This window comes from Acomys minous (assembly GCF_964271855.1).
Source record: "Acomys minous genome assembly, chromosome: 2".
Taxonomy (NCBI): domain Eukaryota; kingdom Metazoa; phylum Chordata; class Mammalia; order Rodentia; family Muridae; genus Acomys; species Acomys minous.
Genome location: NC_140484.1, coordinates 58,179,720 through 58,203,797, shown reverse-complemented (window position 1 = coordinate 58,203,797; position 24,078 = coordinate 58,179,720). Strand labels below are relative to the sequence as shown.

The 24,078-nt window shown below is 54.7% G+C and overlaps 2 protein-coding genes across 2 annotated transcripts; one reads left to right on the top strand and one right to left on the bottom strand.

Moving 5' to 3' along the window:
* Nucleotides 1-3,341: 3,341 nt before the first annotated feature.
* PKP3 (plakophilin 3) lies at nucleotides 3,342-14,269 on the top strand. Its single transcript, XM_084772631.1, has 14 exons — nucleotides 3,342-3,601; nucleotides 5,066-5,261; nucleotides 7,169-7,248; nucleotides 7,382-8,016; nucleotides 8,115-8,238; nucleotides 8,790-8,994; nucleotides 11,396-11,570; nucleotides 11,995-12,112; nucleotides 12,185-12,355; nucleotides 12,459-12,644; nucleotides 12,977-13,130; nucleotides 13,333-13,525; nucleotides 13,622-13,709; nucleotides 13,903-14,269. The coding sequence occupies exons 1-14, from the start codon at nucleotides 3,491-3,493 to the stop codon at nucleotides 13,936-13,938; spliced, it is 2,472 nt and encodes an 823-aa protein (XP_084628757.1). The 5' UTR covers nucleotides 3,342-3,490; the 3' UTR covers nucleotides 13,939-14,269.
* A 610-nt stretch (nucleotides 14,270-14,879) lies between these two features.
* Nucleotides 14,880-24,015, bottom strand: SIGIRR (single Ig and TIR domain containing). The gene is made up of 10 exons (XM_084772635.1): nucleotides 23,870-24,015; nucleotides 19,070-19,223; nucleotides 17,607-17,805; nucleotides 16,865-16,995; nucleotides 16,643-16,783; nucleotides 16,258-16,401; nucleotides 16,052-16,154; nucleotides 15,822-15,972; nucleotides 15,481-15,670; nucleotides 14,880-15,186 (listed from the first exon to the last, which is right to left on the bottom strand). Exons 2-10 carry the CDS (start codon nucleotides 19,074-19,076, stop codon nucleotides 15,023-15,025), a joined length of 1,230 nt encoding a protein of 409 aa, XP_084628761.1. The 5' UTR covers nucleotides 19,077-19,223; nucleotides 23,870-24,015; the 3' UTR covers nucleotides 14,880-15,022.
* Between the last annotated feature and the right edge of the window lie 63 nt (nucleotides 24,016-24,078).

Here is a 24,078-nt window from a genome sequence, read left to right as displayed (position 1 = left end):
ACAGAGAGACCCTATCTCGAAAAACCAACCAACTAACCAAACAAACAAATGCAAAACAACACAACAACAACAGAAATGACAGAAGTGTTCATGAAAAGACAAAGCACAGAGAAGCCATGGGAAGTGAAAGGGGAAAAAATTATGTGGTAAAACAAAGTCAGGCAGTGGTGGAGATTTTAGTCCCAGCACTCAGGAGGTAGAGGCAGGTGGATCTCTGTGAATTCAAGGCCAGCCTGGTTTACATAGCAAGTTCCAGGACAGACAGTGCAACACCGAGAAACCATGTCTCAAAAAAACCAAAACCAAAAGAAGGGCTGGAGAGATGGCTCAGGGGTTAAGAGCACTGGCTGCTCTTCCAGAGGTCCTGAGTTCGATTCCCAGGACCCACATGGTGGCTCATAACTATCTATGATGAGATTTGGTGCCCTCTTCTGGCAAGCAGGCACACAGGCAAGCAGAACGTTATATACATAATAAATAAATCTTTAAAATCAAAACAAGAAAACCTACTTAAAGTAAGTAGAGGCCAGAGTAAAAGAAACAGTGATCAGTGCATATACAAATGAAGCTGCTGGATTTCCAGTGTGACCTCCATGGAGTGACGCAAGGTGGTGGCAGGTTTCGCTAACCTGGGAGGCAGTCAGCTGTTGCACTGGCTGCTCTTCCAGAGGTCCTGAGTTCGATTCCCACCAGCCACATGGTGGCTTACAACCATCTGTAATAGAATCTGATTCCCTCTTGACCAAGAGTTCCATAGAGGCAGTAGCATCAGAAGGGGGCTCACAGGACCAAAGAAGCAGTCTTCAAAACAGACTAAAACCCACCACAAAGAGAAACAGACAGTTCCCTTGGAGGAAGTATCCAGGAAGTGGCCCAGACCTACAGAGATGACCATCAACAACTCTACCAAGGTCCCCATTCTGCCATGGAGCAACACTCCATCACCCCCGCTCTGCTGCCACCCAGTGCTAGAAATGTCTCTAGATGTCGTGTGTGGTGGCACATGTCTTTATTCCCAGCACTCAGGAAGCAGAGGCAGGCAGATCTCCCTGAGGTCAAAGCCAGTCTGGTCCACATAGAGAAAAACCCTGGCTAAAAATTGACAGAGACGGAGCGGGATTCTGGCTTGCTTTACGTTGATGTAATGTATGGAAACTCGTTTAGCCTTACGGAGCCTCAGTTTCACCATCTATAAATGGAAGTGGTCATAGCTCCACCCTCCTGGAGTTCCTATGAGGATTAGGGCAGAGCATGAACGAAGCATTCATCACCCTGTCTGGGCAACACCCTCATTCTAGGGTCAGCATTAGCCACACTCTAGAAACAAGTCACTGCCATGGGACAGTGCTTCCGCTCACCACAGCTGCTTGGGGCACCACCCCTGCCTCCCCCACCAACTAATTCCTTCTCCACAAAGGCTAACTACACACACACACACACACACACACACACACACACACACACACACACACACACAAGACCTCCCGTTTTTGTTTTTGTGTTTTTTTTTTTTTTTTACTTTATCACTATCTTGCTCTTTGGTACTTGGTTCTGCTTTAGTGTCTTTGCCACACACGGGCCACTACCTTGTGTTGCTCTGCATCACTGCCATGTCCGGGAACGAATGCTCAGGGAGAAGTCCTGGATGTGTCATGCCACAGGAGCCCCTTTCCAAAGTGCCCGGTGCACAGTAACGATAAGGTGAACTTGACCAGGGGGCTGGAGAGATGGCTCAGTGGTTAAGAGCACTGCTTGCTCTTCCAAAGGACCGGGGTTCAGTGCCCAGCACCCACATGGCGGCTCACAACTGTCTGTAACCCCAAGATCTGACACCCCCACACCAACGCACATAAACTAAAATTAAATAAAATATTTATTTAAAAAAGGTGAACTTGACCAATGTGGATGGACTGACAGGCAGGTGGGTGTGTTCCCACACGTGTTGGTGGCCTGGCCTGGCACTCCCCAGCTACCTTCCATCTCTAGGGTGTAAGTCTGAGATTGGAGCATGGGCAGTGATGGTCAAACCAGCACAGCCATGGGCCCAGGATGAGGTAGAGGGCTGCAATGCCTTAGGAAGGTATGGAGTCACACCCATGGGGCAAGTCCGAGTAGACGTTGGGAACAAGGTGGTCTTTAGGCAGGGCATGATGACTCTCAGACTTGTGGACGTCACCAGGACAAGGATGTGCACCACAGGTCACTGGTCCAGCCAGTTCCTCAACTCATAAAACCAAAGCTGTGCTGACGAGCCCTCACCCTGCCCCTTGGGCTTCATGACCACCAGGAACCTCCTTAACCTGTCTGCGCCTCAGAGCACTCATGATGTTTGTGTCTGAGAGATCCTAACACTTCCCTCCCGGCATTCAACGTCCACTCCTTAGCAAGCCTGCCCCTCGCCCTTGTACTACCCACAGGCCCTCAGCCCATAAGGCTCTCTTCTTTCTTCCCCCAGCTCTGTCCTCCAGTGCTCCCCCACATGGAGCAAGCCGAATTCTCCCGCTCTTCATCCATTCAGAAACATTCCAGCCTCTGCCCCTCCGCCCCCGCCCCTTCCCCAATTTATACTCCTGTTTGAGAAGCAACAGCCACTGGGAGAGGGTGGCAGAGTGGATGGCAGCCCACCAACCGATGACTTACTCACTCTTCATGACTCCGCGTTCCAGGTTCCAGGCCTGATTAGACCAGAGATCCAACAGGCCATCTCTAAGTCCCTTGAGTAAGCTTTCTTCATGCATCAGGCCACCTCCTCCGGGAAGCCCTGCTGCGTCTTTCCCATCCTCTCACCAAGAAGAGGGAGAGAAGTCGAAAGGGACACTGGCCACATGGTTCAGACACAGATCCAAACATGGGCCTGACAGCCACAGGAACAGACTCAGGGAACATTACTGATCCCCCTACTAAGCCATATAGCCATTAAAGGAGGTACCCAGATTCCAGGCTTTTTAGGGACACTGAGCCTCAGAGGTGGGTGGTCTGTGGCCTGATGTGAGAAGTGGACACAGCTCTCAGTCTCTGTGTCCTTATGGTCACAGCTGTGGCACCTACAGCCCTCAGCCAAGTGCCCCCCCCCCCCACAAGCTAACTCCGGCCTTCCATCTAGCTGGTATACAAGCTGTGTCTTCATGCCCGCCAGGTGTCTCCTTACCTGTCTACAGCCACACCTAAGCCCCCTGCAGCCCTGTGTAATTACGGCCCTCCACTTTGCAATCTCCTGGAACCTTTTGCCCCCTCTACCTCCAAGCCTGGCTCCTGTAGGGCTCTGGGTGAACCTAGAGCATGCAGGGCGGGCCTCTTCAGACCAGGCGTGTGCCTCCAGGCCGTATGGCGCCGCACAAACTTGTCTCCCAGGATTTTTCCACACGAAACACGTCTCCCAGGGAAGCAACCGGTCTGATGAGATGGGTGTGCAACCTTCCCACCCCACCCTCAGGTGCCCCCACGGTACCATCTCCAAACAGAGCCTGTTGCCCACAGGAGCTGGGCCCTGATGGAGCCCACCGCGGGATCTCGGACCCGGATGGAGCCCAGGAGGAATTGTCCGACAGCAGTGGCCTCCAGAACGAGCCAGGGAGCCAGTGGGGTCCAGACCAGCAGCAAGGTAGGTTTCCCGGCCCCTGCCTCCAACCATGGCCAGCAGACCCAAGCCAGACTCTACCCTGGAAGAGCTTCACCCTCCACGCTCTCTCTCCCCCCCGCAACAACCTCTGGCCTCTGACTCTCATCCTCCTGCCCTTCGGACTCACCCTGATCTTGTCCCTGACGCTGTCCGCTTTCTCTGAGCACTCTCTAATTCCAGGTTCCTGCTCCTAGCTACACGCTCTTAAAGCGGATGTCTTTAAGAGACCAGGACTCAAGGCTAAGGGCCTGGTGTGGGAGAGCGAGCCCAGGGGCTAGGTTCTGGGAAGAGGCAGAGCCTAAGAATAGGGATCCAGGAATGCTCAAGTACACGGGGCATGTTGAGGCAACTTGTCCCCATACGCCAGCTCTCCTAGTGTTGTCCTTTAATGTCCCCAATCTGCCTGGATTGCCAGGTGTCACTCACAATATGCTAGTCTTCCTGACAGGGATGGGTGCTTGGGGGATCTTCTAGGAACAAGCTCTAATGCCCTTCACTTCCAGCCTTCCTACTTTCTCTAGCTCAGTTCTCCCTCCAACCTCCTGGCCTCCCCCCCATACCTGGCAGGTGCTGACATGAGCCTAGGCCCCTCTGAGTCAACCCCTTGGGGCGCCTCGCCTGCCTGCCCTGACTCATGTGTTGGGAACGAGCCTCCCACCCCAGGCCTGGGGGGCAGAAGCTGGGGAGAGGTGCCAGAGAGGGCCAAGCAACCCTTCTGAAGCCTCTGTAAAGGTGGAGGCTGGGGGTGAGTTTCCCAGTTTGCAGGTCAGCGGGGTGGACATTTACCTCTCTGGGCTCTCGTATTGAGTTGTAAGGCCCAGGTTTAGGGCCATCACAGACTGCTTTTGTCCCTAAAACTCAAGCGTTCGAGTTCTTTATCTTCTCCCAGGACTTCATAAATACCAAACTGTCTCGGGATGCCAAGCCAGCTGGGACTTCACCAAGCCTGGGCCCAGCTGTCTTAGAGGCTGTTTGGTCTTTGATGCTCTAGAGAGCCCAACCCCCAGGCTGAGACACCCCTTCTCAGATGCCTTGCAGTGACAGGCCCCCACAGGCTCCCTGTCCTACTCTCATACTAAGAACGCTGGCACCCACGGGGCTTGGTCTGGACTTGGAAGGCTCTTGAGAGCAAGTAAAACCCCCGTTCCTGTAGCTCTGTCCTGGGATAGGAGAAAAGGGAAGGCCAGGCGTGACTTGACCACGCCAGTTCTTCCGCCCAAATTCCACCTTAAGCAGGCAGAGGCCCCTCCCTCCCACCTGGCCCAGGTGTCCCCGCCCCCAGCCAAGCTCTGGGCTGGGCGGGCGTCTGTCTAAGAGAGCCAGCCAGGAAGAGACTTCTGGAACCGGGCCTGAGGGACAAGACCGGGAAGAGGCCCAGGACAGGTGGGCTGGCTAGTCGCCCCTGTCACTATGCAGGAGGGTAACTTCCTGCTGTCTGCCCTGCAGCCTGAGGCTGGTGTTTGCTCCCTGGCGCTGCCCTCGGACCTGCAGCTGGATCGCCGGGGTGCCGAGGGCCCAGAGGCGGATAGACTTCGAGCAGCCAGAGTCCAGGAGCAAGTCCGAGCCCGCCTTCTGCAGCTGGGCCAGCAGTCGCGGCACAATGGGTCTGCTGAGCTTGATGGCGCCGCGGAGACCGCCAGAGGTAAGCCAACTTGGGTACAGTAGGCAACAGAGGGTGATGAAGGTGGTAGTGTTGACAGTGGCAGGTAGAGGTGGCTAGGGCAGGAGTGGCGGTGCCAGGAGCAGAGGCCGCAGAAGCTCGGGGGTTCAGGCCTTGACTCACCTCACAGAGGCCTGCTCTGAGTCACTGCCCCGCCCCAGCAGGTATAGCGAGCAGCCTGGGTGGGGCATCCCTCCTCCCCAGCCAGGACAGGGGTCCTGGGGCTAGACCCACCCACTCCCTAAGTTGGGAAGACAGTGGTGGGGAGGGGGTTATAAGTTGAGCAGCCAGGCCCACCTGTCGGCAACTGTCCCCCGCCCCCCCCAACACATTTCCTCCCAGCACCACACAACATAGGCTTACCTGAGGTCTCAGACAGGCCAGAGAGGCTCCTAACCAGATGGGAGCGAATAGAACTGTAAGAGAGGAGGATGGTCCTGGATAGAGCCCAGGTCTGTTTGGAGCAGGGGCTCCCTGAGGAATTGAAGAACTGGGCCTACCAGGGGTGACCCAGATACACTTCATGAGAATAGGCCGCAGGGTACTCCTCAGGGGGCTGTGTGTGTGTGTGTGTGTGTGTGTGTGTGTGTGTGTGTGTGTGTGTTAGAGGGTCATTCAGACTTGCTGGGCTCAAGGCAAATCACTCCAGAAACAGCAACTCCCCACCTGCCAGGCTACAATAACAGGAATTAAATTTAGACAGTACAATGAACCTCTTGTTCAGAGGTCCAGAGCCCAGATCACGGTGGTCCACATGTTGTCTGGCCTCTAGCTACTGACCAGAGAGAAAGGGCTGTCTGCCAGTAGGGCTGGTCAGGAACTGGACTGCTGCCTAAAAAAATCTTTCTGAGCCCTAAGCCTTAACTGGATGCCCAGGGGTCACGGGGTGGGGGAGGACACAGGGAGGGGTTAATTACCACCTGGCTACCCTGCCAATTAGGGGGAGGAGGATAGTAATTTTGGGGGTGGGCGTAAGGTCCCTAGGCTGGGGTGTGCCCCCTAGGCTGGCCCTCACTAGCGTCAAAGGGTTAACAGCCCCTGCCCAGAAGCCTCATTAACCTGCGTGGGCCTGGGGAACACCAGGCTGTCCACCCTTTGGACAGTACTGGCCCATACCCATACTGGTCACTGCATTGGTTGTTCTGCTTTGGGAGCCCTCCCCCCAAAGCAGAGGACCCTTGGCAGAGGCTGAGTCCAGCCAAGGCCTGCCCACTGTCCACATCAGCTTCTTGGGATGATGTTGCCTGTGTGGTCGCACCTCTGTCTGTCTGTCCCATTATCCCTCCATCCATTCAGATGGTCACTTCCTATACACCCATGTGAACCTCTTCCGCCACCCTCTCCCGCCAATACAGTCATCTACTTATCATTCCAAGCTTCTGACCAAGTCCTCCCTCCCCACGCACCCGCCTTTCTGTCCACTGACCATGGAGCTGACACCCTGGCCTCAGCTAACATGCAGTCGGATGGGGTGGGCGTGGTCTCTGCCTGGGGCTCTATCACTGCCCATCAGAGCAGACTGATCCAGAGACGCTGCACCCTTGTCCTGCACTGGCAGGGACTGGGCAGCTGATGGAGACCGTGGCATACTCTCCAGGCCACCCAGAAGTCAGCAGGATGAGTTGTCTGAACTCCGTGGAGGAGAGAAGGCAGCCTGGAGTTCAAGGGAAAAGAAGGACCTACCAGAGCAGAATGGATGAAACCACACTGCAGCCATGGCAGAGCCATGAGCAAGGGATTAGGCTCCAAATCCACTTGGCCTCCCTGCCCTGGGTCTGATCTCACACTCAGGGTTGTAATCAGAGACCTCTGGCAGAAAGGAGAAGAAATGTTTTAGCCAACATTTTTTCTATCTGTCATAGTCAAGCTGTCACGGTTTCTGTCCACAGGTATGCCCAGGGGTCAATACCACACTATGCAGACTGGTTTCAGCTCCCGATCCCAGGGCCTGAGTAGGGACAAGACCTCGGTGAGTCAGGGAATCAGCCCTGCAGTCCATACTGAGAGGGAGGCTCCACAGGGGAGGCTGGGAGCTCTGGTCACGAGGGGAGGGTGCCAGGTAAGCCCCAGATAAACCTTCACTGTGCCCTTGCCTCCCATAGACCTACCGCCCCGTCGCCAAGCCGGCCTACAGCCCAGCCTCCTGGTCTTCCCGCTCAGCCGTGGATCTGAGCTGCAGTCGGAGGCTGAGCTCTGCCCAGAATGGAGGCAGCGCCTTTGGGGCTGTGGGATACGGAGGTGCCCAGCCCACTCCACCTATGCCCACCCGGCCAGTGTCCTTCCATGAGCGAGGCGGGGCAACCAGCAGAGCCGACTATGACACGTTGTCCCTGCGCTCACTGAGGCTGGGGCCAGGGGGCGCGGACGACCGATACAGTGTAGTGTCTGAGCAATTGGAGCCAGCAGCCGCCTCCACCTACAGGGCCTATGCTTATGAGCGCCAGGCCAGCTCCAGCTCTAGCCGGGCAGGAGGCCTGGACTGGCCAGAGACCACTGAGGGCCCGCCCAGCAGGACCATCCGAGCACCCGCCATGCGAACCCTGCAGAGATTTCAGAGCAGCCACCGAAGCCGCGGGGGTACTGGGTCAGTGTCAGGTGCAGGAGGCCTGGAGCCAGTGGCTCGAGCCCCATCCGTGCGCAGTCTCAGTCTTAGCCTGGCTGACTCAGGCCACCTGCCAGACGTACGTGGGCTGGACAGCTACACAGGCCATCGAACCCTGCAGAGGCTCAGCAGTGGGTGAGGAGCTGGGTTTGGAGCAGGGAGGGGACTGTACCACATGGTCTGGGCCCAAATTTGAGGTCGGCCTGACCACTGACTAACCCCTCGTTCTACAGCTTTGATGACATTGACCTGCCCTCAGCAGTCAAGTACCTCATGGCCTCAGACCCCAACCTGCAGGTGCTGGGAGCAGCTTACATCCAGCACAGGTGCTACAGTGATGCAGCAGCCAAAAAGCAGGTGACAGACTCTACTGACCATCCCCTGTTATCTCTTGATGACTGCCACATTGGCCCTGATGGCTGTCATCACGGGTACCCAATCCTCCCTGACCTTCGGTCCTTGGCCCTCCCTGTTAATCACTAGGCTGGCTGGGCAAACCTCATCTCTCCATCTCCTCAGCAGAAAAAGGGCAGAAATGTCATGTTTGTATATACTTGCATCACCTATGTACACCCGCATACACATACACATATATGTGCCACAGGTATATGTATGTACACCCGCATACATATACACATACATATACCTGCGGCACATATGTGCACCATATACTTGGATTCCCTGCATGTACCCGAATATACATGCGCGGTCCTGTATACATCCATAACATATATAGTCACCATTTCCACACCCCGGAACCCCCAAAATACGTTTGCATGTGTTATATACAGACTCTACCTTCTGGATCACCTACATACATATCCACATATTTCCATGCGTGTTGCCGTGTCTGCATGCATCTTGACAGCCTGAAAGGGCCCACGTACATCTCTGTCCTTGTGCCACAGGCTCGCAGCCTTCAGGCGGTACCTAGGCTGGTGAAGCTCTTCAACCACGCCAACCAGGAGGTGCAGCGCCATGCCACGGGTGCCATGCGCAACCTCATCTACGACAATGCAGAGAACAAGCTGGCCCTGGTGGAAGAGAACGGCATTTTTGAGCTGTTGCGGACACTCCGAGAGCAGGATGACGAGTTACGCAAGAATGTTACAGGTGCCCTTGTCCCTCACGCGCCCCTTCATTTTGTCCCCCCCTCACTCTGCCCTCTCCCCTGTCCTGCCCCTCGCTCACTAGACTCCCCTCTTCCCCTTCCTTGTCCCTCAGCCATCTGTCTTTATCTTATGCCTTCCCTGCCACCCCCCACCCCTGCATTTTGCGGGGTTGCCGTTCTGGTTTGTTGTTGTTATTGTTTATCTTACTTATTTATTACTTTGTGTATGTGCGTGCATGTGACAGCGGAGATCAGAGGGCAACTTTTGGTAGTTAGTTTTCTCCTTCAACCATGGGTTCTGTGGATCGAACTCAGGCAATTGGGCTTGTGTAGAAAGCACCTTTACCTGCTGAGCCATTTTGCCTGCCTGTTTATTTATTTTTTGATTTATTGAGACAGAGACTCAGCCGGGCGGTGGTGGCTCATGCCTTTAATCCCAGCACTTGGGAAGCAGAGGCAGGCGGATTGCTGTGAGTTCAAGGCCAGCCTGGTCTACAAAGCAAGTCCAGGACAGTCAAGGCTACACAGGGAGACTCTGTCTTGAAAAAAACCAAAACCAAAACCAAACAAAACAAAAAACAGGAACTCACTATGTAGCTTTGGCTGTCTTGAAACCTGCTATGTAGACCAGGCTAGTCTCAAACTCATAGAAATCTGCCTCTGCCTCTGCCTCTGCCTCTGCCTCTGCCTCTGCCTCTGCCTCTGCCCCTGCCCCTGCTTCTGTCTCTGCCTCATGAGTCCTAGGATTAAATGTACATGCCACCATGCCTGGCTTATTATTTTATTTTTCAAAAATTTGTTTATTTGTTTGTTTGTTTGGTTGGTTGGTTTTGTTTTTCAAGACAAGATTTCTCTGTCACACAGAGCCCTGGCTGTCCTGGACTCTCTTTGTAGACCAGGCTGGCCTAGAACTCACAGAGATCCACCTGTCTCTGTCTCCTGAGTGCTGAGATTAAAGGCATGTGCCATCACGCCTGGCTCGATTTATTTTTTTTATTTGATTAGTTTTTGCCTGTATATATGTTCATTTACTGTATACATGCCTAGAACCCATTGAGGTCAGAAGAGGGCATTGGATCCCCCAAAACTAGAGTTACAGGTGGTTATTAAAAGCGCTGTAAATAATAGGAACCAAATCTGTGTCCCCTATGAGAGTAGCAGGTGCATATATATATATATATATATATATATATATATATATATATATATTTGATTTATTTATTTTATGCGTATGAATGTTTTACTTGCATGGATGTCTGTATACCACATGGCCATTGCTCATGGAGGTCAGAAGAGGCATCTGATCTCCTGGAACTGAAGTTACAGATGGTTTGAGGCACCATGTGGGAGCTGGGCTTGAACCCAGGTCCTCTGGAAGGGCAGCCTGTGCTCTTAACCACGGAGCCATGTCTCCAGCCCGCCCCAACCCATTTATATTGTCCCACTCTGCACACCAAGCTGGCCTCCATCTCGCTGTGTATCACACACTGGCCACATACTCGTGGTGACCCTCCTCCTATGTAGGCCTTCTGAGTTGTTGGGATGACAGGCTTGCAAAGCTAAGCTTGCTGTTGTTGGTGTTCGCTATTGCTGCTGCGTGTGTATTGGTTTTGAGACAAGGTCTCATTGTGTAGCTCTGTCTGACCTAGAACTCATTGTATAGTCCAGATGGCCTAAGATTCACAGAAATTACTTGCCTGTATTTCCCAAATGCTGGGATTACAGGCATGTACCACTATGCCTGGCAGTTGTTTGAGAGAGGGTCTTTCTACGTAGCCCAGGGTAGCCTCAAACTCATGGCAGTTCTAATATTCTAGCTCCCTAAATTCTGAGATTATAAGTGTCACACTTACAATTCTTTATTTTTGTGGCTTTTATTCTTATTTTCTGTGGTTCTAGGTATGGTACCCATGCATACAAACGCTCTCAGTAACATCTTTGAACCCAGGCTCTTTTCTCAGGCCCTTCCACTCCCAAGCCTTCAAATCCCCACACCTTGTCTCTCTTGCTCTGCTCCTGCCCCTGTACCTCCAAAGGTCACACTGAGGGCCTCTCCAGTGGAGCTCTAGAGTAAGGCAAAGCTCCAAGAAAGGAGCGTGAGGTCAGGAGCTGAAGTGATGGCTCAGTGCACAAGAGTGTTTGCTACACTTCCAAAGGACCCAAGTTCTGACCCCAACACCCATATCAGGCAGCACATGACTGCATCAAACTCCAGCTCTGAGTGATCTTGTGCCTTCTGGATTCCATGGGTACCTGTGCTCTGTGCTTATGATATACTCATGTGTGGACACACACATAATTAAAATAATAATAATAAGGAGAGCCTGCTCTGGGCCATCCCCAGAGGAAGCAGAAGGGGCAGAGGGCCAACCCTAACCACAGCTTTGGCCCCATCTCGTGCAGGAATTCTGTGGAATCTGTCCTCCAGTGACCACCTGAAGGATCGCCTAGCCCGAGATACACTGGAGCAGCTCACAGACCTGGTGCTAAGCCCCCTGTCAGGAGCAGGCGGGCCCCCCCTCATCCAGCAGAATGCCTCTGAGGCAGAGATCTTCTACAATGCTACTGGCTTCCTCAGGTGTGCTAAGTGGAGGCACTTGGCCAGGAGATGCTGAGGGGAGAGAACCAGGTGCCAGAGAAAGATCAGGGAGGCTTCTAGACAAAGTCTGTTCATTTGCCACCTAAATGGCAAGGACTGTTAGCTAAGCGTGCTGGGAGTTGGTAACAGCAGGGAAAAGTAGGGGCTGAGGCCAGAGTGGGATAGGCCAGGTATGGCTACCAGGTATGGAGGTCAGGACAGCCTGAAGCTTTTTAGGAAGAACAGGGCCAGAAGTGTCTGGTAAGGTCTAGGAACAGGAGGGCACAGGGGACCAGTCCAAACTAGGGATGGGAAAATCAGTGCCTAATGATTTCATCTCCAGGACAGGGGCTTCAGGTTAAGGGTCCCTGAGGGGACTGTGTTGGTATCCTTGGAGGGAGCTCTGATCTGCCTCCATCCCCAGGAACCTCAGCTCAGCCTCCCAGGCCACTCGCCAGAAGATGCGTGAGTGCCATGGGCTAGTGGATGCTCTGGTCACCTACATCAACCATGCCCTGGACGTGGGCAAGTGTGAGGACAAGGTGAGGGACAGCTGGTGAGCCAAGGGGGCCCAGGGGCTTCGGCCCACTCTGACCACCCTCTGTTCCCTGCAGAGTGTGGAAAATGCTGTGTGTGTGCTGAGGAACTTGTCCTACCGTCTATATGATGAGATGCCACCATCAGCACTGCAGCGACTTGAAGGCCGGGGCCGCAGGGACATGACCGGGGTACCACCTGGTGAAGTGGTGGGTTGCTTTACACCCCAGAGTCGGCGGCTGCGTGAGGTGAGTGCACACCTGGAAGGCCGGGAACAGGGAGTGCCGGCCTGAGGCTCTAACTTCAGCTGCACCCTTGGCCCCTGGTTGACCCCTGGACCCTTCTACTCAGCTTCCCCTCACAGCCGATGCCCTCACCTTTGCCGAAGTATCCAAGGACCCCAAGGGCCTCGAATGGCTGTGGAGCCCCCAGATCGTGGGGCTATACAACCGACTGCTGCAGCGCTGTGAACTAAACAGGCACACAACAGAGGCAGCTGCAGGGGCGCTGCAGAACATCACCGCTGGCGACCGCAGGGTCAGTGTGCACACAGGTCCCACTCCTAGTGTTATGCTAAACCCTGGAGTACATAGATAAAAGCCACACCCTAGGAGTTCATGGTCTGGTGGGGGAAGGGTCCCTAAAAGTGAGACATGAAGCCCATGCTCACCCTGAGAAATGCCCCCCCACCCCCCGTATGGATTTGGGTTCTGCCATTCTGAGCCGAAGGGTGACCTGGTCAGGTCCTGACTTGACAGAACAGACAGGAAGTAGCAAGCGAGAAGTGAAGGAGTGATTCTGCCTCAGTCCTGACCAGGGCTGGCTGGGATGCTTTCGGGCTTCACCACATTGTTCAACTTTCGCCGCAGTGGGCAGGTGTGCTGAGCCGCCTGGCCCTGGAACAGGAGCGCATCCTAAACCCCCTGCTTGACCGCGTTCGCACCGCTGACCACAACCAACTGCGCTCACTGACTGGCCTCATCCGAAACCTGTCTCGGAATGCCAGGAACAAGGATGAGATGTGTGAGTTCTGACCCCCTGGTCCAGTACACAGCCCATGTCTCCCAAGGAGCTGGCTTCTGGCTAGCAAGCCAGATGGAGTGGGCAGGTGTGTGTGTGTCAGCCCCCCACCCCACCCCACCCTCCGCCACCCTCCCAGGGAAGGCAGAGGTTCTGGGCGCTGAGGCAGCAGGGAATGGCAGACTGACCCTAACCTCTTTACCAGCCACAAAGGTAGTGAGCCACCTGATTGAGAAGCTTCCTGGGAGTGTGGGTGAGAAATGTCCCCCAGCTGAGGTGCTGGTCAACATTATAGCCGTGCTCAACAACCTGGTGGTAGCCAGTCCCATCGCTGCCCGGGACCTGCTCTATTTTGATGGGCTCCGAAAGCTGGTCTTCATCAAAAAGAAGAGGGATAGGTAAGAACCAACCCAACCCATAGCAACATGGTCAAGGGACACCCCACCCCCAGCCTGCCTCCTAGCCTTGACCCTGACCCTCCTAAATGCCCACAGCCCTGACAGCGAGAAGTCTTCCCGGGCAGCCTCCAGCCTCTTGGCCAACCTCTGGCAGTACAGCAAGCTTCACCGTGACTTCCGGGCGGTACGTTTTTTTACAGAGCTCCGGGGAACAGGGTCTGAGGACATAAAGCTCAGTATAGGATGCAGGTCTCGGGGAGGGGTGTGGCGGGGGGGGAGGGGGGAGAACAAGCCTGACAAACACAGAGGCAAGGGGAAGGCAGGATCACAGAGACAGCAAAGGCAGTCCTAATCGTCTTGTCCCCTCTCCACTGCAGAAGGGCTACCGGAAGGAGGACTTCCTGGGCCCGTAGGTGAAGCTTCGTGGAGGTGAAGTGGGTCAGCTTCCAAGAGACGGGCTCAGCTCCTGCTGTTCCACAGTGCATGGAAGAGGAGCTGATGGCCACAGGACCTCTCTCTCTGGAGTCCTGTGTGTACCCTTGAGGGGCCAGGGCCACCAGGGGAGAACAGGGGCTTGCAGCTGGGGATTGACGGGCTTCTGCAGGGCAGGGGGAAGTGGGTTGGGCTTGAGCTGCTCTGGTGCACCGGGTGGTGACTTACGGTCACAGCGGCAGGGGTGGGGCTGCCCGTGGCCTGACAGCCTCGCGATGGCAACATTGGGAATAAAGGTGGTTTTGAATACAGCCCCCAGCTCCATGAGTCTCCGTGAGCGGCCACAGACCCTGACGTGTGCACCGTCCCCAAGCTTGCTCCCTATCCCAGGAGACACACCTCCAGGCCCACACACCTAGGCCTCCCAACGCAGAAGACACAGGACAGGGGAGGTAACAGGGATAGCCAGTCTGACTGGCATGGGCAGCACAGACGCAGCAGAGCTGGGGACTTCGTGAGCCATATCTATGCCATCAACACACCCGATACCCTCTCTGTCCACCCTGAGCTGGTGCTAGGAAGTGCCCTGGCCAGAGGCTCAGGCAGGCTGTCCAAAGCTAGAGCTCCAGGACTGTCAGAAACAAGGCTTCCCTTTTCCTGCCCCTTGTAAGATTATCAACTGTGGCTTCTTACTGAAGCATCTGTCCAGGTGAGAGGGGGCTAGAGACAGTCATACTCCCAAAACCAAGTACTAAGGAGGGATGCCGGGCGCCATTAGAGTAAGGGATATGCCAGGGGTGGCTGAGATGGCAGCCTTGGGTGCAGAGCAGCTTGGGAAACCTGGTGCTGGTAAGGATGAAAAGAGAGGTCAGGGTCTCACAATGGAAGCAATTTCACCACCCAGAAGAGAAGCGGGCCCAGGCAAGAGCCAAGAGGATTTTTATTTTGTGACACCCCGGAGCCACACTCCTTCCCTGAGGGGCCCAGGGCTAGGATGAAAGTGTGCCTGCCTCTACCCTGGGTGCTGCCACCATGACCCTATGATTTGGGCTGCTAGGATAAGGGCTACACGTCATCCTCGGAAACAAGGCAGTAGAAGTCTGTTCGTGCACTGTAGTTCCGGGAGCCAAGGTCAGAGACATCCATTTCATTCCCCTGGCCGTCTCCTATGGAGACCCTGTTTTCATGCAGCGGAGTTGGCGGCTCCCCAAAGACAGGTCCACGGACACCTGCAGGATACCACAAGGCCCGAGGCTGCATGATCTACAGGCAGTCTTCTACAGAAGGGGCTACTGCTTGCTCACCCACCAGCCACAAAGACACTAGAAGCCCTGAAAGCTCCCCCGACAGAGGCCTAGGAGCAAAACCACCTCCCCAGTAAGAGGCAGTTTGACCCTAAGGAGGGCCAGACCTCCTTAGGAGGCAGGATCTCTCGATGCCAGAGTCCTCCAAGCCTGGGTCCTTTCCAGGACGCTGGAGCTGTGGCTGACCCCTTGATCTAAGATGAGGCCCGATGCGCATACCCAGGTCTCCCTCAGGGTCTGGATCCAGCTCTGACTCCATGGCCCGGCCCTGGGCAGCGCGCCCTCTCACGATTAGCATGGGATCTTTGTCATCCTGTAGTCGGGTTTGGGGGTCTCCCTCCATCGGCCTGTATTGCACCTTCCGCGGCAGTGCCAGCTGTAGCTCTTTCCAGAAATCAGAGGAAGGCGTCTAAGGGACAGGGTTGGACCGTCAGTATAAACACATGAGGATCTACACATTGGAAACCTCTAGACACCCAGGCCCAAAGCGTGACGCTAGTGGCTGACTTGCAGGCACCCTGGCCCTCCAGCACCCACTCACAACCCCCCATCCCTCGAACCACGGAGCCAGGTTTCCAAAGCAGCAGGGTCACGAGGTGGCGGTGCTGACGCAGGAGCCGAAGAGCAGGGTGCATGGGCTCACGCCTCTGGCCCTCGAAGGTGATGAAGATAGGTCTGCGTGTGAGCTCCAGTAGGCGGCACAGTCCCTCCCTGCGGGGACAGGACCGTCAGGAAAGGAAGAACCAGGCCTCCCAGTCCCCCCCCACCCCAAGCTAAGCACCGGACGCACCGGAAGCTCTGGCTACACCAGGCTTGGCCCAGGAAGGCATCTGAAAGAACCACAATGAGGCGCCGGCAACGGCTCAGGTTCACCAAGAGGTCGGCAGAGGGCTCTGTGGGCCAAGGGCGTGGGCAGGCGGATGAGAGGCGGGGCCAGTGGCGAGGGCAGGACTCAGGGAACAGGGTGGGGACCAGGAGGCGGGACATGGGTGGTACCAGCGCGCGGTAAGATATCACGATCCTCCAGGAAGAGCTTGTATCCCCGACGCCGCTCCAACTGAGGCTTCAGAATAAAATTCACAAATTTGCGGTCCTCCGGGCAGTCGCTATAGGACACGTAGGCATCGTATAACTTCCCATCTACAGAAAAGGCCAATCAGCGCGGCCAGTTATAGAGACACCCCTACCTATGAACCAGACCCCAGGACTCTTCCCTCTGTTGACCCCAGTTCCTGGGACCTCCCACTGCCTTTGTACACCTAGAGTCCTCCAGAGCTACAACTCTCTCCTCCCAGGATGTAACCCAGCACGCAGCTGCCTGCCACCTCAGTAAGGCCCTGGGCCGAATCCTGTGCCCGCATCCATGCAGAACCCCACATACCGTTCATCTCCACCTCCCCACAGGTGTCTTGGTACCAAAGCAGCACGTTCAGGCGACACTTAACATAGAGCAGGGCCACCAGCAGCAGAACCAGCAGGACAAGGAGGGAAGCCAGCACTGCAGCCACATGGCCAGCAGGGCCTGCAGACAGAGACAGATCACTAGGCCCTTAACACCAGAACTACAGAAACCCCTGCCCTCCAACACCTTGAACTGCCTCACCAGCTCGCCAAAGAATGAAGGAGTGAGAGCTGGCATTCCAGATGGAACAGGCAAAGGTTCCATAGTCCTCAGCGCTGGTCAAGTTGAGCACCAGAACGCTGGACACAAACTCTGAGAAGTTGGCGCCGACCCTGGGGGAAACCAGGCCAAACCCTCATCTGGGGACCAAGAACATCGGTGGATGCCCAAGTCCCACCTGTCTGGGATTCACCTAGGAAGAGGCTGAAGATTTGGGTTAAGTGCCCAGAATTTGGGCCTGGGGCCTGGGGATCAGAGCCTCTGGTTACACGCTTAGCTAGTCAATGACCCGTTAAAGACTTAGGATTCTATCCCCAGACAGTCTACAAGATAATATACAGGGGTCATGAATAAACTGAGACCTGTTCCCAAAGTCAATCCTCTATCTGTGTCCATGGCAACACTTGGCCATGTCAGCTTTGCACAGGTACTACAGAGCTCTTGTCTTGGTTGTTTGGGTTTTGTTTGTTTGTTTTGTTTGTTTTTGTTTTTCAAGACAGGGTTTCTCTGTGTAGCCTTGGCTGTCCTGGACTCGCTTGGAAGACCAGGCTGGCCTCGAACTCACAGCGATCCACCTGCCTCTGCCTGCTAAATACTGGGATTAAAGTATTTTCCCAGCCTTCTTCTTCTTCTTCTTTCTCAGTTCTTGTCCCAATTGTTATAGTTTGGGGTGTAGGTCAGAAAGCCTGGCCATGGGTATATCCTGGACACCTCAGTCTCTTACCAAAAGTCCTGATAGAAGCTGAAGTGGCTTCCATTGCCCAGTGTCACACCATCTTTTAGCCATTGCACTGAGGGGTGGGGACACTGAGGCTCAGAGACCACCCAAGCTGTACAATTCAAAGCAACTGCACTGCCAAAGGCAGGTCTGAAGGTTTGGTCTTCAGATGGGGAGAGGAAATTAGGGGCCCTGTCACAGACACCTGTAGAAAGAACACAACAGGTCAGCCATGTTAGGATGCCTACTCCCACGCTATGCATAGATGCTCTATGACCAGTGGGGGTGGGGGTGGCGCGGAGGCAATGGGCAGGCTGGAGAGATGGCTCAGAGGGTAAGAGCACTGCCTGCTCTTCCAATGGTCCTGAGTTCAATTCCCAGCAACCATATGGTGGCTCACAACCATCTATGATGTGAGATCTGGGGCCCTCTTCTGGCATGCAACGTACACGCAGGCAAAACTGTACACTTAATAAATAAAATAAAAATCTTAAAAAAAAAAAAAAAGGCAACGAGTGAGTGATGTCAGGGGTCACATCCATGGGTCCTATAGGTCAGAACCCACACTTGGACTCTTCCCTTAGCAGTGGCCAGTTGTGTTCTGCTGGCTGGCCCTCATGTGACAGCCTTGTGCTCAGGGGAACATTAACAGGGAGAGGAGTGGCTGGAGTCACATTTGATCTGAGCTGGCCCAGCCACAGGGGCCCATCTGTTGGCTTACCCCTGCTGGACCGGAGTCTAGCCTCCACACTACCCACTCAGAGTAAGGCCAGCTCCTGCATCCCTCGGGCCTGCTGGCTTCTCCTGAAGAGCCACAGGGACTACGGGCACCAGAGGTTGAAAGAATACATACAGCATCCTAACATCTTACACAGGGATAGGACAAGCTGGAGTCTGAGCTTCCAGGATCCCCCCACCCTCACCCCCACTGGCCACAGACTGCCCTCCCCACTTCTCTGGAGCCTAAGTTTTCTCATCTTTAAGTAGGACGATGACCCCAGCAGGAGGCTGGAGAGGTACACCAAATCACCTCACTTAACACTCGCTCCCCCTAGCTGGGCGCAGTGGCACACACCTGTAATCCCAGCACTCGGGAGGCGGAGGCAGGCGGATCTCTGTGAGTGTGGGGCCAGCCTGGTCTACAAAGCAAGTCCAGGACAGCCAAGGCTACACAGAGAGACCCTGTTTCGGAAAAACCACTCACAGCCCCAGGAGCGCATTGAGAGTCCTAGGCTTTCTGATTCTCGTATGGCTTATCTGGAGGCCTTGGGCAGAACAGAAGTGGAGGCTTTCATCAACCCTGCCTGCCCTGAGTTCAGACCCAACTACTAGAAAGAAGCAATTAGCATAGGCCTTGACCTCTGGCATGCATCCAAGCACAGAGATCAGCCGAAAGTGTAGTGTGGAGACAGCCTGACAAGCAGAAATCGGGGTGGAGACTTGGTCCTGGCCCTCTGTGACCTGCCTACCTGACATGGCTCGTCCAGGGCTTCTTCACGGCAGGCTGTACCCTGGTTCCACTCCTGGATCCACGGGGTTTTTTTTTTTCTTAACCAAGCAGACGGGTCCACTGAAGTCTGAGAGGGACTCCTTTCTGTCTATTCAGCCCAGATGGACAGGTACCTGGAGGTCAGAGGCTGCTGTCACCATCCCCAGGAGACAAGTTAAACAGGAACAGGATGAGTTAACCAGTAACTGTCAGCCATCAGCTGTACTGGCTGCACACCAGAGGGCTGCCTTGCAACCTTGGCCGGTCTCAGGGTGCTGGGCGAGCTCCTAGATCGGAGACCAGAACAATCCTGCCTCCCACAGCGTGGGAGGGGGCAGGCCCATGGACCACCTTCACTTGTTCTGGGGCCACTCAGGGACCCAGCAGACATGCTCCAACAAGGATCTAACCTCAGGAGATGGAAGTTAGCCTTATTCCCAGGTGTCCCCTGTAGTGGATTGCTGTATGCAGGTGGGTGCATGGGTGCTTGTCACCTGATCAGGACCTGGGAATTAAAGGGGATATGAGCCATAAGTGAAACCTAACGGGGAGATTTTGCCCTGCATGCAGTCACACATGCACGTCTGAATGGACAAGTCACACCTATGCACATCCTGAGGTTCATCTGGACCAGCAGTGAACGGACTCCAGGCTGATATAGAGGCCACTCTGAAGGGCCTTGGGAACCACTTCTGGGAACCCCAAGCAGATGACTCCTACCTAGGGTCCTGGGCCATTCTTAGTCCACAGCAATTGTACACACCGGGACCCAAAAATCTCAGTAGTATCTTGACTGCAGGAAACGTTCAGGATGCTTTTCTTCAGCAGCCCAGGGCCCTAGGTGATCCCTCTTCCCAGGGTGGCCCAAGCTCACTCTTTCTATGCAACAAGCAGCAGGAACACTGAGTCAAGCCCCAAGACCCTGGGCCTGGCCTGCCTCAGATGTCCCTCCTATACCTAAGGCCCCAGAAGCTTTCATGAGAATGAATCTTTTCCCTTTGTTTTGTGCTCAGCTTGAAATCTTCAGCTTGGTGAGACATCAATCTCCTTGGGAGCTAGCTCAGCAAGAGGCACATTGCTGTCAGGGTGGCAAGGTAATCCTTTCAGAAAAACCTTTTGTGTGCAGGGGGGCAAGGGGGGCTCCTACTACACTTCTGGGAGCAGAACCACCCACCAAGGCTTCTCAGTTGACCCCTCAGAGTGACCAGAAGTCCTACATACCCCCAGCCCAGCAGGTCTCGGAGTGTGTCCTGCCATAGCCCTCAACCTCCTCAATTTCAGAAGACCCTGACCCATGCAAAGGCAGCCACAGACACTGCCAGGAGTCAAGACCAAGCCTCCAGGATGTGACTCACTCACTGAAGCAGCAGGTGCCCTCTTCCATGTCCTCTTCTCTTTCACTTTCTATGCGTGCCCAGCCCCTCTCTGCCCCCCCACCCCCCACCCCACCCCCACTCAATCACACTGAGTTCACCTCTGCCAATGTGCGCACACATGTATCATCCATGTGTGCACATCCTTTCACACGGGGCTTAGGCTGCACACGCATCGCCTCAGGCTCACTCCCAAATACCAGAGACCACAAGTGTATCCATTCCCACGCACACTTATGCCCACGCATGTGTACCATGTACACACACACACACACACACACACACACACACACACACACACACACAAAACCACTGTGCCTTCATGCACCTCAGCACCATGGGCCTCTCCTCGGCCAAGCCTACCGCCAAGGACAGACCACAAGGCCACAGGATCACTTAGAGCAACAGAGCACAGTCACCTGGGTTCCGGATCTTTCCTCCAGATGGGAGCTGGCCATTGAGGTCAGTAACGTGCACTTGTGAGCAAACTGTCTCCTCAGCTGGGCCCCACAGTGTGGCGGCTACCCACGATGCATCACCAAGCTTGGGAGAGGACCTGGCTTTTGTTGATGTATATTTTAGTCAGAACTTTCCCCCTTAGTTTCCTGGCCTTGCAGTCACATCCTCTCCTAAACCTAAACCCCACCCAGGTACCCACCCCTTCCCCTGGTGGGGCGGGCTGTTGGCGGTCCTTGCCCCGCCTTGCCTGGCTCTTCCTGTAACTCTGAGTAAGAAGATTCTGGGGACTGCCCCAGTCCCTAAGCACTACATAAAGCTGTTCCTCTGCTAGACTGTAGGTGGGCACTCCAAGTGGCAGAGGTTAGGCTGCTGTACAGAGAGCCTAGCAAGGAGACCCTCCCCTAGCCAGAATCACCCTAAGATACACAAAGAAGGCAAGCTGGGTAGGAGGCGTGTCTCCTAGATTCCACCCTGCCTCCTCCCCTGCTTGACCTGGAAGTGTCTATGCAGACCAGGCTAGCCTGGAATTCACAGAGCTCCACCTGCCTCTGTCTCTTGAGTGCCTGGCTTAAAGGCACGCGCCAATCCTGGCACTGTTTGAATTCTGTATACCACACACCCAGGAGTGGACAGGAGGAATCATATTATCTGCTCTCCCCCAACAACACCAAAGGCATGACTCACCTCTGACCTGCCGTGTGTGGCAAAGGGGATCTGCCACTGTGGAAACTGGTGACCAATAATGAAATCCAGAGCATGTTTCTCTGACCCTTACCCTGGCCACCTCCCAGGCCACCAACTCAGATGAGTGAGTAGTCGTGATGGCTGTGGCATCTCGTAGACATTAGCTTAGGGCTAGGGTGAGAGAGCAGAGCCCCCTTTTCAAGATAAAGTGCCAAACACAAGAGCCGCAAGCCTCTGGCTCTGGTGTGGGACAGGAGAGAAAATAGCTGGTGTCTCCTACTGTTGCCACTGACTCCCCTCAGATTGATGTGAGTGAGCCTTGGGGCCCAGTAGCAATTACTTATAGAATCGGACAGGGGTCTTCTCCAGTACCTGGTCCTCCCTTTACACTCACAATTAAGAGTATGTCCCAGAGACCCTCCTGCGGTCTCCCTGTGCCTGGTTCAGGCCACCCAGCATCCTCACTGCAGGTAGGAGCAGGCTTTGCTGCCACCTTACCTGACTATAACCCGGCTCTACTCAAGCCCCTATGCCTTGGCGTGCATGACCTCTGCTCAGAGCTGGAAAGGCTTCCTCTGCACATGTGGAGCCGTTTCCTACCTGGAGCAGTCTTGTGGGCCTCTTGAGCATCCCATACAGAGTAACTGGCTGACCTCACCAGAGTCAGTTCTGTGCTTTCCACATTGTCAGTCAAGAAGCTGAAATGCACCAAAGTTCAGGAGCACCCAAGTCAGAAGTAAAGAGGGAATTGCCCCAGTACTGAGGCCAGGGTCCTCAAACACCCTTGCTTTCTAATATGTCTGGCATAATGTTTGCGCCTCGTACACCTAGATCCTGTCACCCTCTCAGAGCCTTTTTTTTTTTTTAAGATTTATTTATTAGGTAACAGTGCTCTGCCTCATGTACACCAGAAGAGGACACCAGATCACATTATAGATGGTTGTGAGCCATCTCTGGTCTCAGAACCTCTGGAAGATCAGTGCCCTTAGCCTCTGAGCCATCTCTCCAGCCCCCTCTCAGAGTGTTGAGTTAATACCATCCTCCTTTCCTGTCTGCTAACATCACCCATCTATCCCAGTGGTTCTCAAACATTGGGTCGCGACCCCTTGGCGGGGTCTAAATGACTCTTCATAGGGGTTGCCTAAGACTACCAGAAACACACATATGTTTACGTTACAGTTTGTTAACAGCAGCAAAATTACAGTTGTAAAGTAGCATCAGAAATAATTTTATGATTGGGGGGGTCACCATAACATGAAGAACTGTATTAAAGGGTCGCAGCAGCAACTGGAAGATTGAAAACCCTTCTCATACCCCAGCCTCAGGCCAATTATACATAAAACCCAAATGGCTTCGACACTGGCCCCTAAAGTCGTTTGGAGGCACTCTAGCTCCCCGGAATTTAAACCCCAGCCTGAACCCTCGTATTCCTCCATCAGCATTGCCTCCACATTATGAGGTTCCAGGAAAGCCCAGGTCCTACTCCCGCAGGCACTCTGTGTTATCAAAAGAGTGAGTACCCTGAGGCTGTGGACCCTGAAGCCAGAGGCCGCTCTCCACTTGCAGGTCTGTTTTGCTGCTCAGCATCCCGCAGCCTGGGTACTGCTCCAGCTCAACTCTTGGCTTGAGCCGCTGGGTCCCCAAATTATCTATTTTAAAGAAAGGAGTGTGCATAAAAGGCCTCGAGGTAACTGACTTCCCGGGTTCATCATGTTCCTACATCTTGCCCTTCGTCTTCTGTGAGTGGCGCACGACCTGTTACCCCCGGACCTAACAGATGCTGCAAGCAAGCCTATCAGGCACGCGTGCTGAAGACGGGCACGCGCACGGAGAACGGAAGCGCGCCCACAGCTAGTCTGGACGCACACCCAGTGGTAGCGGTGCAGGAGGCGGAAGCACTGCTGAGGTCCGGGAGAGCTCAGGTCCCAGTTTGCCCCTAAGTCTGACCAGGGTGTCCTAGAATTGCTGAGGTTTGAGATACGTTCGAGGGAGCAAAAGTGGGGTCTTGAGCCCCTCGCCCGTCTCTATAGGCTTGCACTGAAGTCAAGAGGAAGCTACTGACCACGTCGGGCGGAGTGAAAAGAGCAGGGCCAGAAAAGGGGACTGGACACAGCTCTCTCGAGCTTCCGGGCTGAGCGGTGAAACCCGTCTGGTTCAGAGCTACTTCCTGCCGGACCATGGCCTTAAGGATCCGCGGAGCAAAGTGCGCCCTGGTCGTCTACCCTAAAACTGGAGCGGCTCCAGGAACCCCGACCTCTACTCACCTCCACGTGTCTGAGTCACGACTGTCACCCACCTGCTTTCAGACCTGAGACACCTGAGACTCTGGCGGAGGATGGCAGTTTACCTGGCCTAGGTGCGCAGCAGCGACAGACCCAGCGGCAGGTGCAGCCCCGCCCCGAGGGCGGACCCTAGTGTCCCGCTTTATGCCTGAGGCTAGTGCTGGAGACTGTCGGGAGTTCAGCCCCGGGAT

Bases quoted from the DNA above. Each gene is read 5' to 3' on its own strand.
- PKP3 (XM_084772631.1), top strand. From the start codon at position 3,491: ATGGAGCCCACCGCGGGATCTCGGACCCGGATGGAGCCCAGGAGGAAT. The intron at 7,249-7,381 runs GTGAGTCAGGGA...TGCCTCCCATAG, and splicing joins TGAGTAGGGACAAGACCTCG to ACCTACCGCCCCGTCGCCAA. The intron at 8,017-8,114 runs GTGAGGAGCTGG...CTCGTTCTACAG, and splicing joins CTGCAGAGGCTCAGCAGTGG to CTTTGATGACATTGACCTGC.
- SIGIRR (XM_084772635.1), bottom strand. The intron at 15,973-16,051 runs GTGCGTCCGGTG...CTGTCCCCGCAG, and splicing joins TGGTGTAGCCAGAGCTTCCG to GGAGGGACTGTGCCGCCTAC. The intron at 15,187-15,480 runs GTATGCGCATCG...GGTATCCTGCAG, and splicing joins AGACCCTGAGGGAGACCTGG to GTGTCCGTGGACCTGTCTTT.